We start from the raw sequence: 17203 nt of genomic DNA, 5'->3' as shown, positions 1-17203 counted from the left end.
ATAGCATCCCGAAGTCTTACAGACTCACATTTCCATGCACAAACTGTTGAGCACTATTTTTTAAAAAAAAATATAATGAAAATAAAAAATAATAATATATGTTTCCATAAGCATGAAGACTAATGGATATTTCGGCCAGTAAGCTGTATCGAGCACTGCAGGAGAAGTTTCATCGAAAGAGCGTTTTCATCGACACAGGGCATATAAAGCATTAAGCAAAGGTGTTTCGGCAAGAAGTTACCTTCGATGAACGCAAGAAACCGCTCATCGATACTCCAGGTTTCATCGAAAAGGTAAAAGCAAAAAGCGAAAAGGCAAAAGGTGATTTCGAAGGAATATCGTTACCGAAGAAACTCAAGAGACATTCATCGAAATGCAAGTTTCATCGATGAACGTGGTGTCGAACAAAAGAAAAGCTGTTTCATCGATAAAAAGGATATCGATGAAAAAGGGGATATCGATGAACACTCATAAGCCTTCATCGAAGAAAGAAACTCATCGAAAGTATGGCATCGATGAAACTCACGAGCAACTTATCGAAAAGGGGGACTATCGATGAAAAAGTGATTTCGATGAGTCTTAAAAGCGGCTTCTCGACGTAAGTTTTTCACCGAAACAATATTATCGAAGAGAATGGGCTTTCGATGGAAGATTCAAACACTCGGCCGAAGACAAGGGTTTCATCGATAATTTGAAACGCGCGCACTTTGAGCGGACTGTACTTCCCGCGAAGGAATTAAAGGCCCAGTTGAAAAGTGTCACATCTGCAATTAAATTTAAAACACTTGAGTAGCCGTTACAGATGCAGAACATTAACTGTACACAAGTTGCCCATTCAATTACAGTTGAACTGAGTGAATTTTCGTAAGAATCAGATCGATGCTAAGAGATTGGAAGCTGTGAAGAACTTGCAGAGATTTGCAAATGATAACCAGAAGAGTTGAGCATTCTACCAAGTAAGTGTTGTCTCTCTTATTTACTGTAACTATGGAACCTTCGTCTTCTTCTTCTAAAAAGAGTAGGAAAGGAAAAGAGTTAAACCCTGAAGAGAAGCCCAAGAGACAGAAGAAAGAAGGGAGAGCTTTGACTCAGGACTTATTAGACCAGTGTCCATCGTCTAGTGTAAGGTCCAAAAAGATTAAAAGTGAAGAAGAAGGATTAGAGGACAAATTTGAAAATCTAGGAGACATTTGGACTGAGATAAGAGGACATGAGTTATTTTTGTTTGGTTACAAAAGAAGGGATGCACCCGAACCCATTAGCAATCTGTGGAAGAGGAACTTAGGCAAGTTAGTAGTTCCAAATGTGTTTGTAGACGTAGAATTAATGAAAGCTCTGGTAAATTGCTACAGCCCGAGAACTAAAACCATATGTGATTACAGAGGGAATACATTAGTAGTAATCAACAAGCAGACTATTGATATGGTTTTTGATCTAGACTGGGAAGTCGAGGAAAGCATCGATATGAAGAAACTTTCACAGGAATTCTTTAGTTTGGAAAATATCTACAGGACTTGGAGGCTACCTGTTCACAGGCCAAAAGTGGGTGGGTCATTTGTTCAGTTTGGCAAAAGTGACAAGGTGCCATTTGATGTCAACCACTTCCATCCATATTTCAAATATACATATTATATTGCGGCCCAAGTACTAGGCATAGAGGCTCATCCACTCATGGATGTTGGGATTATGGTTCTGTGTGCTGATATTCAATTAAAAGACCCTAGGTCATTTGATTTTGCTACTTATGTTGCGGATATCTTGAATCATGGGCTGGAAAAAATGAAAGGAGACCTTGTGAATGTTCACTTTTCATTATACTCCATGCTAATGCATATTCTTCTTTATTGTGGACAAGAAATTAACTTCTGGCCAGATGAGTTCAGCATCAGGTCTTATGATAAGAATGGTCTGAAGAAGCCGGTTCAGTTGTGGGTATCAGCATGGGACCAGAGGTTTATGAACAACCAATATTGGCATTTTCAAGAATACTTTGTGAAACCTCTCAGTGCAGCTTTTGGACAATGCAGGGATTATACTTTGTCCCCTGAAATTAAGAGGTTCCTCAGGCCAAAGGATTTCTCTCCAGAATCACAGATTGAACATAATTGGGGTGATTGGTATTGCCATGATAATCACACAGAGATAAGGGTATTTGGATATGAAGGGCAACCGCACATGCTTCCAATTACGGTGCCAGACAGAGTGGCTAGCTTGGAGATTATAAGGCAATTGTCTATCGCCAGTGCTAAACATTTAACTGATTTTGGTAAACAATCTATTGTTCCAGGTCTATTAGTTTTCTCTGATTTCATTGTCAAAAGTTCAAAGAGTTATCATTTATTACAGAATAAATTAAACTACTATGGCATGACTCTGGGTGAGCCTAGGGAGAATTTTGATCCCGAAGGATATATAAGAGCTGCCAGAGCCTCACAGAAACTCAAAGCTGGGATACATATGGCCAAAATGCCAGACGACCTAATTAAGAACCTTGAGCGAGAGGAGGCCAAAGCTTTAAAAGGAAAGAGTGAGTTAGTCTGGGAGGCCTACAAATGGAAAAGGGCAAGGGGAATGATAGATGGAGACCTAATTGGAAATCTCCAAGATCCTCTGGAGGTAGCTAAAAGGTTGCTTCAACATGAAGCTGAAATTATGCACAGAGTTCCTTCACAATTCCTTCGCTTCATTAATACTGAAAGGGACAGTCAGCCCCTAGCTCACATGTCACCGAAATCAACCGCCAGTAGTATCCCACCTGATTCTCCTAGAGAGGATTATCCTCCTGGTTTCGAAACAGAAATGAACATGGACACAGGAGAAATCAACATCAAAGATGTTGTTGGCATAAGAATGACTGAGCATGAGGACTTCATTGCTGATGATGGATTCGCCTCCTCTAGGGAATTCCTTTCATTTCTATATCAATACAAAGGGGCTCATGTCAAACGAAGCATGGCTGGAAAACCAGAGGAGGAGCAGATGAAGAGATTACAGGATGAAATTGATGTCCTCATGAAAGATATGACTCCTGAAAAAGGGAGGAAATTATTAAAAGAGGCCGGTGTGATCATCTTCTCTGGTTGGGATATCAACTCAGCACTCTTATTTGATGGCTTTTTGAAAAAACAAGATTTGAATCAGCAGGTATTGCCCCAGGAGGTAGATAAACTGTTCCTAGGCTCTGGATATGATCCAGACAAAAAGGCTCTCCTACAGTGGGCACTATATCCAAAAGGGAAGAGGCCAATCATTGTGGATATAGAAGAAACCTTTGGGCATCTCATGGTTCATCAGGTTGGAAAGACTGATCCTAGGGTCACTGCAAAGCTCAACCTGGATGTTGCAAGATTGAACTTGGACCAGACAGAGTTTTTGGTCAGAGAGAACATTACATACAAGGGATTATATGAAAAATCCAAGGAGGAAAATCAGAAGCTGCAAGCAAAGGTATTGCAATTAGAAACGGGGACTCCTATCAGCGAATACACCTCATACCCCGCAGGACGCAGCTTGGATGACGTCTCTGATGCCCTGTACTAGAAATATTAGGCAGAGAAGGCCAATAAACGCGCAGACAATATCCAGCAAAAGATGGACAAATTGGTCAATGACATCATAGGACATCGGTTTAACACCATGCTCCTACAGGTCGAACCATACTGGATAGTTTACAATGGAACAATAAAAGCGCTAACAGAGCATGAACGGTTAAGAGCACGATTGCAGGGGGTGCTAAGCAATGACGATTCCATGACGCCAGAAGAAAAGGCTGAGGGTAAAGCGTATATGGATAATCATGTCAAACTCGAGGATATGCTGAGAAGAGATTTACAAGAATTAGATGATGAAAAACCCGTTGGAATGCCTTCCGTCTACAAGGAAGGAGAGGTAATAACCTTGGAGGATTTGCGAAAGGAACTTGTCAGCGTCAAGGATTGGGCCTTGTCAGAAATTGATCGGAGTAAGGATATGGCCCCTACCGTCAACCAGATGATATTCAAGTACCTGACGCTAGGGGATGAATTAAAAAAGCAAACGCCTCGAATCAGAACATTCAAAGACGATGATTACATTCATCATTTGGGGCTTTTGAATCTCTTTTTGCTTAAGTTTAGAAATACTCAAGTTAACGACTAATATTTTGAAAAGTCGTGTCTCTTCGTGAAAAACTTTCGTCCTCATATATATATGAGAATGATTTTTGTAATGTAAGGAGATAGAATTAGATAGGATTAAGAGCGAAAGAACGACAGCCTGTAAGTCTCGTGTGTGCGAACTTCAATGGAATACAAATCTTGATCAATTGTTTCCCTGCATATGTGTTGTGGATTATTTCATTTTCTTTTGGCAATCGTCTGTGATATTATCTGGTAAAGATAAGGTTATTCATATTCTTAAGATCAAATCTATGCTTTATGTTATAATGTTGCAACAAAAGTTTCGCTTGCGGATTGTAATTGTTCCTTGCAAAGCTTAATTGATTGGTCCCTTAAGGGTAGGGTTAAATTCACTCAATCAGCACATAATATAAGCATTCATTTGGTTTTGAAAGAAATAGTAACTGACAGGTTCATAAGGGATGAGTTAAAAAACTGTCTCACAGATTCGCACTATAAGTCCTGAAGAAAATTGTAATGACTCTATAACCCATGCAGTGAAGAAGGCACTGGCTAAAATCTCAAGTTATACTCATCATTTCTTTTCATAATTAGTTATTTTGACAGCTACAAGAGTAATTAAGAAACACAAAGCAAAATAACAATCTTGAACTCGTCTGCTATATCTCCATTCAAGGAACTCATGCCATTTCAAGATCAGGAGATATCAGAATAGGATAACATATCTGCTATAAAAAGCACTGTTTATTGGAGACATTCAGTGAATAGGTATACCCGCCTAGGTCCTGCAGAGCCTAAAGAGAGAGAGTTAGTAACTAAATAGGTTCACTCTATAAGTTGGCCAAGTCAATTGGAGGGTTTGATCATAGGAGTTGGCATTTCCTTAGAACCTATCCAATCTGTTGATTTGAGACCCAACACAAACAACATAGCAAAATATGAGGCCTTGATCACAGGACTCAGGCTAGCCGTACAATGGAAGTTACAAGAACTACAAGTATATGGTGACTCCCAACTGGTCATTCGACAAGCAACAGATGAATATCAGACCAAGGATGATAAACTCATACCATATAAGCAAATGGTGGACAATCTAAGGACATCATTTACTACTATCACTTTTGAGCAGATACCAAGAGATCAGAATCGAGTTGCTGATGCTATGGCTACCATCACATCTCTCCTAGATCTTCCACAGAATTCAACATGCTACAAGTTCTTGGTAGAACAGCTTTGGATTCCCGCTTATGATATCCTCGAATCCGAAATGATATGTCGCCTTGTCGGTTCTGAATCCCCATGGTATGGTGAGTTCTACACCTATCTCCACGATCACACCCTTCCTCCCAACCAATCGAATAACCAACGTAAAACCTTCATTCGCCAAACTGGTCGATATACCATTATTGCTGAAACCCTATACCGCCGCAGTCTTGATGGTACTCTCCTTCGATGTCTGGAACAAGGTGAGATAACAAAGGCTTTGGAAGAAGTCCATGAAGGAATTTGCAGGACTCACTCAAGTGGTCCGTCACTAGCCAAGAAACTCTTGTGCAATGGATACTATTGGCCATCTATGGAAAAAGATTCCTACTACTTTGTCAGAAAATGCAAAAAATGTCAAGTTCATGGCGACCTGATACATGCACCAGCCCAGGAACTACAACCAATCACAACACCATGGCCTTTTTGTCAATGGGGCCTTGACCTTGTGGGTAAGATTCATCCATCTTCATCCAATGGCCATAAATTCATTATTACCGCCACCGAATATTTCACAAAGTGGATTGAAGCTGTTCCACTTACCCAAGTCACTGGCAAGCAGATCGCCTCATTCATCTTCAACTACATCATCTGCCGGTATGGTGTACCCATGTCCATCATCACAGATAATGGTCTTCCTTTCAAAAATCAGGATGTCCGTGAACTTTGTGAGAAATTTCATATCCAACACCGCTTTTCCACTCCCTACTACCCACAAGGCAATGGTCAGGCTGAAGCATCCAATAAAAACATATTGAGGATCCTAAAGAAGATAGTCAATGATGCTGGCCGTGATTGGCATGTTCAACTGAATCCAGCACTATGGGCATATCGAACTAGCATTCGAACCCCTATAGGCACAACTCCCTACTCATTGGTCTATGGCATCGAAGCTATCTTACCTATTGAGGTTGAAATACCATCACTACGGGTTTCCTTGCATAATCTAATAGATGATGAAGCGTACAGAGTCTCACGCCTCCAAGACTTAGAATTACTTGATGAGAAGCGACAAGCTGCATACAATCATCTCAAAGCCTATCAGTAGCGCATGAGCATAAGCTACAATCATCGAGTTAGACCTCCTACATTTGAGGTAGGTGATCTTGTTCTTCGAGAGAATCCTCGCAACCAACCAAACAGAGAACATCAGGGCAAGTTTGAATCAAACTGGCTGGGCCCATATGTTGTCACTGCTGTATTCGGGTCCGGGGCATATCAGTTGGCTACATCAGAAGGAGAACCGCTCGCAGATCCAATCAATAGCATGCACCTCAAACGGTTTTATACCTAAGCTATACAGAGCATCAGACTCCCATATATACTGGCAAAAATACCGAAAACATCCAGATAAATGACCTGAAGAAAATACAAAAACATCAAAAGAGTAAAAATAAATAAAATCATGCATCCAAACGGTGAACAACCACTCCGGTGGCACCTTGGGTAAGTGCGATGGTGAAAACCTGGCAAACAGGCGCCACTCATAAAAGGCTATGGCTCCATTGTCTTTCAAACTTGTTGCGATCACATCTACTTCATACATACATCCATCCATCCATCAACCATGGCTTGTTATAAATCTACAAATCCAAGAAAGTACTGCATGCATCTTGCATCCCGCTTTTTTATAGTCATGTCTAAAAACTGGGGGCAATGCCTTTAACCTATTGATGGAAGTGGATTCTACATTGTCTTGTGATTCATTAGAGTTCTTCATTTAAAACTATCTCACAAAATCCAAAAAACATTCAAAACAATTCAAAATCCAAAAACATTCAAAACAATCACCAAAATATCAAAAACATTGGAAATCAAATCAACAAAATCCAAAAACATCAGAAAACATCAAAAATCAATAAATAACATGGCAACACATTGTACATACTCATCCGCGCAGATACCAAACAAACATTGTGATATACTCCACAAAATGACCACTTATCAATCGACCACACAATCACATCAACACTCAAAACTGTCTTCAACAAGGATGCATCCTTCCTTACCAAAACAAAGACAAGATGACATTTTCTTTGACAAGAAAATTATGTTTATGCTATCAAATACTTGGTTGATTTATGGGCTAGTTATTTATATCAGGTTCCTACAGCATTGTTTGTGTATCTTCGGTGCATTATTCCGATGAAGTTCTGGGGCATGTACTAATGGTGTCTACGTGGGAAGTTCACTAAACTATGTGATCATAGGCAAAAATACAGTCATAGATCACTACGGCTTGCTGACTACAGCGTATACCTTGACCATATGAGCATGAACCATTACCAAGGATCCATATTCTTTATTCTTTATGTATATACTGTTTGTTGCAGGTATAATGCTCCTTCTTTGGTTCCTCCTCATCCAAATTGGATAAAGGTTTTATCTCTTATTACGGTATGCACTTGTCTCAGGATATGATTAGCCTAAGATCAAGGAGGACGATCCAAGTCATGCATGAAAGGAGATAATCCTTGTCTGTTCCACAAGTAATACTCAGGTCAACTTGATCTATTATATCAAGTTGCTTGTATTAACTTGCTATATCAAATCCATGTAAGAAATACTCTGGTCATCTTGAATCTTTATGTCAAGTTGCTTGTATTTTCTTATAAAATTTTAAAGCTCAATGATGAAAATAGAGCACTATGGATCGTCATCTCATCTCATCTGTATATATTGCATTTCGTTACATTCCACCCAACCATACATTCATAATAGCTGCATATCATGCATACATAGTCATAATAATGCATGCTCTATTTTCCTCATATTGCATTTCGTTGCATTCCACCCATCCATACATTCATAATAGTTGCATATCATGCATACATAGTCATAATAATGCATACTCTATTTTCCTCTTCTTCCATAGGAACGAGTCATAGGTTCTCCATTTCTTCTATCTAATATCGACCCACCCCCAATCACCCTCCCCCTCTCGATAATCAGCATCACTTACCCTACATCGTTTCCCAATCAATGCAATCAAGCCACGTTCATCACCATCCATCTCTAAATAGGAGGGATTGTGTTTCCTATGCTAAATCATCCAATAAGCCAAGCAAGTTACTCTCTCTGCATAGGTACCTCGACTCACACACACCTAGACTATCAACAGATACTCTGATCAAGTATCTTCGGGTCTCAACAGGTAATCGATTATAGTAATCATAGACTACATCAGACATTTATCATAATGACCTAGTCTCAACGGGGTTGCCATGATTGCCCACAACCATCCATCACACACACACACACACACTATCAATTGATCAACCAATCAAACACAATCCAATGGACAATTACATCAATTGTCTACGTCTTAACGAGTATTTTGCTTCATATACCTTGACTTCATCGAGCAATTACATCAATTGTCTAAGTCACATCAGGTCACTTTGATTCACTTACTCAGACTTTATCATGTCCAAGTGACCAACTGACATCAACTGTCACGCTTTGACTTGACCAAGGCAATTAAACCGATTGCACCAGATTGTCCAGCCAATTTTGATCAATTGTATAGCATCAATCCAAACCCCACACTACATCTGCTATGTATCTCTTGCATGACCTCAAGGTACTCGCTGGCTTGTTGTTTCTCCATATTCACTCTATTTTTCTTCCATTCTTTCACCGTTGTTGCTAATTTCTTCTATTCTACCTCCCCTCCACTTCTCGTTCTTTTTCGAGAGATCGCCCGATTTTTTGAAATTTTTCGGCCCATCTCTCGAGGGGGCATACCACCCACTAAATTAATATTTCTGGGGCATATTTCTCATACCTATCTTTCTTTCTTTGAAACGATGCGATAAACCGCACCGTCTCAAAGAGGGGCAAATGTAGTCACATAAATCTATCCACTTAATTAAAATGAATATTTAGTATTTATTTGATTATTTAACCATCAATCAATAATTAATTAAATTAATATATTTAATTAATTCATCTTAACCCTCTTCTCATATTAATTAAATAAATTATTCAATTTATTTGATTTAATTCACTTAACCAAATTCATACCATTAATTAAATAAATAAATCATATTTGTTTAATTAAATCTTCTCTCACATTTAAATAAATTAATATTTATTTAAATCCCCCAAAATCCCTCCTCTCACATTTAAATAAATTAACACTTATTTAAATCACCTTTATCCTCCACCCACTTGTATTTTCTTACAAATGCAAGTTGCACAACTATTTTAAATAAATCATTTATTTAAATCACCTTTATCCTCCACCCACTTGCATTTTCCTACAAATGCAAGTTGCACAACTATTTTAAATAAATCATTTATTTAAATCACCTTTATCCTCACCCACTTGAAACCTTTAATGGTTTCCCTTAAAGTCTTCAAATTTAATGGCTTCCTTCTAGAGTCTTCTCAAACCTTTAATGGTTTCCCTTAAAGTCTTCAAAACTTAATGGCTTTAAAGTCTTCAAACTTGATGGCTTCCTTCTATAGTCTTCTTAAGCCTTTAATGGTTTCCCTTAAAGTCTAAGACTTTAATTGCTTCCCTTAAAGTCTTCAAGCCTTTAATGGTTTCCCTCAAAGTCTTCAAACATTTTAATGCTTTATCTTCCTTTTTCTCATTTAAATAAATTAATATTTATTTGAATATTTATCCAAATGCAAATTACACCATTTAATTGAAATAAATGATTTTATTTTAATTGAAAATACCAAAATTCCTCCCACTTGCATTTTCCTACAAAATCCACTTGCATGCCTAAACCCCTTCTAGATTCTTCTAAACCTTTCCTAATTAACCTAATCCATCCCCTAAATATTGTCATATTCCTAAGCAAATTGGAGTCACTTCTCAAAGACTCCAAAGTCTTTGAAAAACAATTAATGATTTGTGTGTTCAACAAATTAACCTCTAAAGTCTTCCAAACCACTTATGGCTCTTACATGACCATTAATGGTTAATTCCACTTGCACCCATGGTTAAGGACTTTGACCCCTAACTTAACCCTCATGTAACCCATGTGTCTCTTCAAAGCATTTATTTCTTTGACTAGGGTAACCATCATGTCCCCTCAAGCATTTAATGCTCCTTATCTCTCCTCTCAAGCCTCCTCATGGTGACACTTGTCAACATGGGATTGGGTTGAAAGTCTCACATGGATTGAATATCTTTCAATCCTAACCCTTGTTAAGATTGCTCAATCTTAACCCTTCATTTCCCCATTTCTTCTATAAATAGAACCCTTCTCCTCAAGCAAAAAAAGGAAGCATTAGAGTATTGTTGTTAAACTCGTATTAGCATAGAGCTTTTTCATAGCATCACTATCTACACTTGCATAGCATTTGCTTATCATATTCAACCATCTTGAATCTCCATATGGTATCCATGGCTAGTGCTAAAAGCTGAGAGCTACACTCATTTGGGACTTAGAGAGGGGAGAAACAAGGGAGAAGCATCGAAAGGCATCATGGAAGCATCTTAGGGAGGCTCTTCTCCTTTCTTTTATTTTGCTAAACTTCTTTCATGCTTTTTGAAATATCTTTTGATATGTTTGGAATGGTTTTTAGTTCTTTGTTTTGTTTTTATGGTTGAAACTAACTTATTAACATTGAACTTTGTTGTTGCCTTGTCCCCATTTCCATGACATCAACTTAATTTTGTCTTCCTTAATGTCTTGCCTTGCCCAAAGTGACTCCAATGAGAAGATATGCTCCGCAACCTCTATGATGTCTTTCCTGAACACTAATAGATTGATGGTTGAATCCATTTTGGTTTCCTTCTTCTCTGTTTTGGGTTTGCACGGTGGTGAACTATTTATTTTCTCCTTCTTTATGCTTTTTGCTATAGGGGTCTTATGTTCTATCCCCTTATCCCTTGCAAACTTAACCTCAAAAGACTCTTCTCCAAAGATCTTTGCCCAATCTGCTACTTTGCTCTCTTATTTACTTGTCTCTTCTTTATATGGTACTTCCTTAATTGAAATTATTCTACTCTTATACAACATAGGGGATAGATCCTAGTCTAAGAGTTGTGACTCTTCATAACATCTTTTCATTTTCTTGTTTGTTAATGATATTTTATTAGTTAGTGATCATAATTCTTCTCCCAAATTATACACAATCTTTTTATCCTTTTCTATTTCTTTCTTTCTTAATTTATTGATACTTATTTTAACTAATTCCTCTAAGTATTCTTCTTGAATGGATAGAACCTCCTTTGGAGTTTTAAGAAATTAAGAAATTCATCTAACTATTATGTTTGATAGATCTGACTTGATAGTTGATTGTCAAGTTTTTGAAAATTTGCAGTAGGGATGGAGCCTCTATGCTACCACAATCTCCTAACAACAACTTTTTAGATATTTGATAATCATTTATAAGTGCTCTTCTCCAAATTGGTTAAAGGTTGACTTGTCTTTTCCCGTCGTAAATTTGATTTCTTTGAGGTCTTCAATTCTTTCTCTTTGCTTTCTTTTTCTTTTTCCCTTTCACTGTTACACACCTTGGCATGCCCACTCCTCATCTTTTCTTCATTTTCCAATCTTTTGTGGTATCTCTCTTCTCTTTCAACATTATATCTTTGCCTTCTTTCGCATCCATTTGGGCTTGTTGTATTCACTTTTCTTTTTAGTTCTATTTTATGCTTAATTTCTCTTGAATTTGTCTTATCTCCTTTGGCCATTGGTGTGTTTGGTTTAGGATCACATTACTACTTTATCTTTCCCAATGGTAGTTATTCGATATCTTCTTTACTTGTCACATCCATTCAAGGATTCATTTGGGAGATCCTCCCCATTTCATTCTCCATCACCTTGGTGCCTAACTCCCTATCACGAGACAGATACGAAGTTGATAGTGTTGTAGTTTATCAAAAACTTTCCATGCTTTTCCCTCCTTTTTAATCCAATTTAAAATTTAAAATTTGAGCTCTCTCTCTCTCTCTCTCTCTCTCTCTCTCACACACACACACACACACACACACACACACACACACACACAATACATTTATCTTGTCCTTTATCTTCTATTATGTCATGTATACATCTCATTTATTATCTATGTTTTATTTCTTCTATCTTCCTTATCCTTTCTTGGCATACTCATAATCTATTACATATATCTTTTGCTATACACATATCTAGCTGATGAGGTGCGGCCCATCTATTTTACTCCTATTCTAGATGACGCCTTTTCAATGTCAAGCTCTATAATCTCTTTGTAGTGAAGCGTGGTAGGTTCTTCAATGAGTGCGCCTACACTTGCTCCTTTCTTGCCAACACACCTAGCCAAAGAGGGAGTGAATCAATTGTAATCAAGTTGGGATTTTGGTGTTTCGGGTCGAGATCAATTCCTTGCTCATAGACTTGATGCAAAGATTAGGGGGACACCAATCCACAAGAAGCAAAAATTCCTCCATTGAAACATGCAAGACGATTCCAAAAATCCCTGTGGACAAAATTGAATCAATTGTTTCTTAAAATATACTATAAAACCAAAATATTGTAACATAAGATCACATATATGATTGAGTCTAGAAGCTTCTAAAATCGATTTCAAGAGTGTTGGAAAATGATTCAAAGAAAATCAAGAATAGAAACCAGTTGGAGGGGGCATCAAGTCTAAACAAAAGACCAGTCCAAAGGGAGGGTCAGGAAAACAGAGGTTGTACGCGGGCAAAACGTGTTTCTATATATACCCATTCAATACCCTCATCGAAGAAAATGACGAGATGACATCATCCCTACATAGTGAGGTGGACCCATAACTTCAAAGAATAACTCAAATCTTCAGCCTAACATCCCACTTATGGTCGGTAGGCGGAATTGTATTCCCATTCGATCGTGTAGTCAAATGTATAAACTATTTCATAGAGAGGATTCCCACTCGATCGTGCCCGTATGCAAACGTGTAATAACCCTAGGAGAATATCGAGTGTGTATGACGGACTATGCACGCAATTATATTATACTAAGATGAACGGAATAATAAATGGTAAATCGATGTGCGGAATGTGCTGACACATTTGTTTCTGCCATCGAATGTTTGGTCTGATTGCTTGAGAAGACAATCGGACAAGTACAGAGCACTCTCATTTACAGCTAAACAATGACCTTCTTGCAGAGTTTAGTTAAAAGCTGTTGGACAGGAGATCAGCAGTGCCCCTTGAACAACGTTCCACCATGTGAGTTTCACTTATCTTTTCTTAATTAATTGTTTTTTTTGGTTTTGCATCTCTGGATTTCAGAAAAAAACTTGAATTTGGATTGTTTTCCAATTGCTGATTGTGTTTTAGGCATATGGGTGTTGACTATTTCATGTTTTTGGATGTGGGTATTGATGTTTGTCGCGTTGATCAGTGTGGGTGTTGATCTACAGTATGTTTTTAAATGTGTGAATTGATTCAATTAAGGCTTTTAAATGTGTAATTTTTATGTTTTTGTGGTTGTTTATCAGCTTTACCAGCTCCGACCGATAGGAAAACTACAATAGACAGAACCCAAAGTGATAACCCCCCTTCACCCGGACAAGAGGTTGAGGTTTTGAGACGAAATTCTGTTTCCAACGCGTATGTTTTCACATTAAATGAGCTTAAAACCATTACAAAAAACTTCAGATCGGATTTTCTGTTGGGGGAAGGAGGGTTTGGCAGAGTTTACAAGGGTTTCATTGATGAGGACATGAAACCAGGGCTTAATGCCCAGACGGTTGCTGTCAAGGTCCTTGATCTAGAAGGTCATCAGGGCCACAAAGAATGGCTGGTAAACTTATAACCCTTCTTAATTAAGATGTTTGTAGGATCTTAATTCTCTTCCAAATGCAGCGCATAATCATATTTGGTTGGTTGCAGGCAGAAGTCATTTTTCTGGGACAGTTGAGTCATCCTCATTTGGTGAAACTTATTGGCTATTGCTCTGAAGATGAAAACAGGCTGCTGGTTTATGAGTTTATGGCTAAAGGAAGTCTTGAAAATCATCTTTTTCGAAGTAAGTATATTTTTCCTGTTTCTTTTGTAATTTCCTTCAATCTTAATCGATTTTCAATCACAAACCTCCTTGTTTGTTTTCTGGGGCAAGTGTCAAGTGTGGACTGTAAAGTATTCTTGGGATTAAAACTTGAAACCGTTGGCAAACCTGGAAATTCTTCATCTCAAGTTAAAATCTAGTTAGTGACAGAGAAATTTTGCTGCTATAGATGATAAAATTATCAAATGGTATGCATAGAGGCACTTAACTTTGCTAATATAGATGATATAATTTTCTGAAAAAATTCTTTTCGTACATTGGAATCATTTTAGATGGTGTTTATTTCGATATCACACCTATTTACTTTCATCTGCTGGTTTTACATTATTAATTTATAATGTTAGTTGAACTTGGCTTGATCTGATTGATGACTGGTGGCATTTGAAAGTAGTTGGCACTAGTTTGAACTTTGTGTCACATGGGGTCATTTAACCTGACCCTCATCGTCATGAGCCTATTCACTCAGTAAGAGGGAATTGGGACCTCTATGACCCCTGGAAAACCATGTTTATAGTGGTCTCTGTTTTGTTAAGTTGGTTAATATGTATAAATCTATCTTGTATCGTAATACTGAAAATAGTTTTAGAACAAATCAAGAATTTTATTGCATTTTTTGATATAATTTTCTTTTACTTTCATGAACTGAAACTCAATTCCTAAGCTTTAGAATAAGTTGCTTGTTCGGGAGTTTGTTGATGTTACATATTCGTTTTTGGTTGTTTGTTTGGTGATTCTTACAGAGATGTCTGTTCCACTTTCTTGGTCAACAAGAATGAAGATTTTACTTGGGGCCGCCAAGGGGTTAGCTTTTCTTCATTGTGCTGAGAAACCAGTTATCTATCGTGATTTTAAGACATCAAATATTCTGCTCGACAATGTTAGTATTTTCAAAAACATTTTAAATATAAAAATGAACTAAATTTCAGTCTAATGCTTTGTAGTCTTTAGTGGCTATGTTTTAATGCATTAATAGAGGCCTAGTTGAAAACTATCTACTAATCAAATTTAGGACACAAAATCACATTAGTCCCACTTGTACTATATGCCAATGGAATCTCCTGCTTATCTTGCTGTGTTTCTGATGAAGGATTATGTGGCAAAGCTATCAGACTTTGGACTTGCAAAAGGTGGGCCAGAAGGTGACCAGACTCATGTTTCAACTCGTGTCATGGGTACATATGGTTATGCAGCTCCTGAGTATGTCATGACTGGTATGCTTGTAGGATAGTAATATTTTAGATTCAGCTGCACATTATTCATATCGTATCTGCAGTATGTGTTTATTTTATTTCACTTATCATCACAACTGGGTTTTGCAAGCTACTTATTTTGCTTTCTTCGCTTATAACGTTTTGATGAAAGTTTGAATCACTTGCCTGCTACTACCCAGTGATTTCTTTACTTCTTAATAAACAGGTCATCTGACAGCCAAAAGTGACGTTTACAGCTTTGGTGTAGTATTACTTGAAATGCTGACTGGTAGACGGTCAATGGATAAGACAAGGCCTAGCAGAGAATACAACCTGGCTGAGTGGGCTCGTCCACTTCTTAATGACAAAAGGAAGTTGTTACAGATACTTGACCCTAGGCTGGAGGGAGAATATTCTGTAAAGGGAGCTCAGAAAGCTGCAAACTTGGCCTATCACTGTCTTAGCCAAAATCCTAAATCCAGGCCACTCATGAAAGATGTTGTTGAAACGTTGGAACCTCTTCAAATTGCTAATGATTTGGCAAATATATCTTTCATATACACTGTGGGTAATGGTTTGACTACATGTGAGATTCATCGTCAGTCAACGGAAAACGCTAACCTAGGAAATGCCTCGTAGAATTACCATAGTGATTAACTCACTAGTAACAGAGTTTTGGAAGAACAATCCTTATTCACAGAATTTTTTTTAAAGCATCCAGACAGAGAACTATAACCGTATGTACTATGGAGATTAAGTTCATCTGTTATTATCTGAAATCAACGTTCATCTGTTATCGTCTGACATCATTAAGCTCTCCTGTTGGATAACATAAATTGAACATAAATTACTTGGAACCTGTTGCTTGTCGCCACATCAATCCACAGAAGATCTTGTGCAGTGCTCCTGGTAAATTCTGCTTACCTGATCAACTCTTTTCAGGTGCGGCTTATTGTATTCCATGTAAGAAACTACACAACCCTACTGACACAGAAGTCAATTTGTCATAGGTGATACTTTTAAGCTGAATGTTCACAAACATTCTGCTTGTATTTACTCATATTCTTATTTCATAGTGTATAGATTATTTCTAACCCTAGCTGAAGACTGTAAGATATAATCTTTCTATTTGCAATGAATAGCATTCTGATGATTTTACTTTTCAATACATTGGCCATTTTTTCAAGAAATAAACTTCAGAGTAGCCTTCATTTTACATTCAATGGAAATGATTATGATGGACCACTTGTATGAGGCAGCTCATGGATGACTTTTTAGTGTCTTTAACATTGTTTATGCAATATATCTACAATATTTTGAACTGTACAATTTATTATCTATAAGAGAATGATCTTTCTGTGGGCCTTTATATCACAAATAATGTCACTTAAAAAGCAGTTTCCTTTTTCTCAGTTACATTTGCCATTCTTGTTATTGTTGGTAATCTCTCGGTCTCTTCATGGTTGCATTTTAAATCAAAAGATCTTAGTCGAGGGATTTGGGCTTAATTGGTAAAATGTTGGGTTCTCATTGAGAAAACCCAAGTTTAAATCTCTATAGAGACATGTAATGTGGAATTCTAAGTTGTGACTCTTGGTCTTCCTCAGTTGACTTCTAATGTGGATGTAGT

General features: G+C 37.6%; 1 protein-coding gene across 1 annotated transcript; it reads left to right on the top strand.

Annotated features, from left to right (window-relative positions):
* Positions 1-13190: 13190 nt before the first annotated feature.
* LOC131070778 (probable serine/threonine-protein kinase PBL8) lies at positions 13191-16739 on the top strand. Its single transcript, XM_058006424.1, has 6 exons — positions 13191-13542; positions 13815-14119; positions 14209-14344; positions 15124-15260; positions 15471-15594; positions 15800-16739. The coding sequence occupies exons 1-6, from the start codon at positions 13467-13469 to the stop codon at positions 16210-16212; spliced, it is 1191 nt and encodes a 396-aa protein (XP_057862407.1). The 5' UTR covers positions 13191-13466; the 3' UTR covers positions 16213-16739.
* Positions 16740-17203: the final 464 nt, after the last annotated feature.

Source organism: Cryptomeria japonica, chromosome 3, assembly GCF_030272615.1.
Source record: "Cryptomeria japonica chromosome 3, Sugi_1.0, whole genome shotgun sequence".
NCBI lineage: Eukaryota > Viridiplantae > Streptophyta > Pinopsida > Cupressales > Cupressaceae > Cryptomeria > Cryptomeria japonica.
The sequence above is the reverse complement of the archived record's forward strand: the minus strand, read 5'-3'. Positions and strand labels throughout refer to the sequence as shown.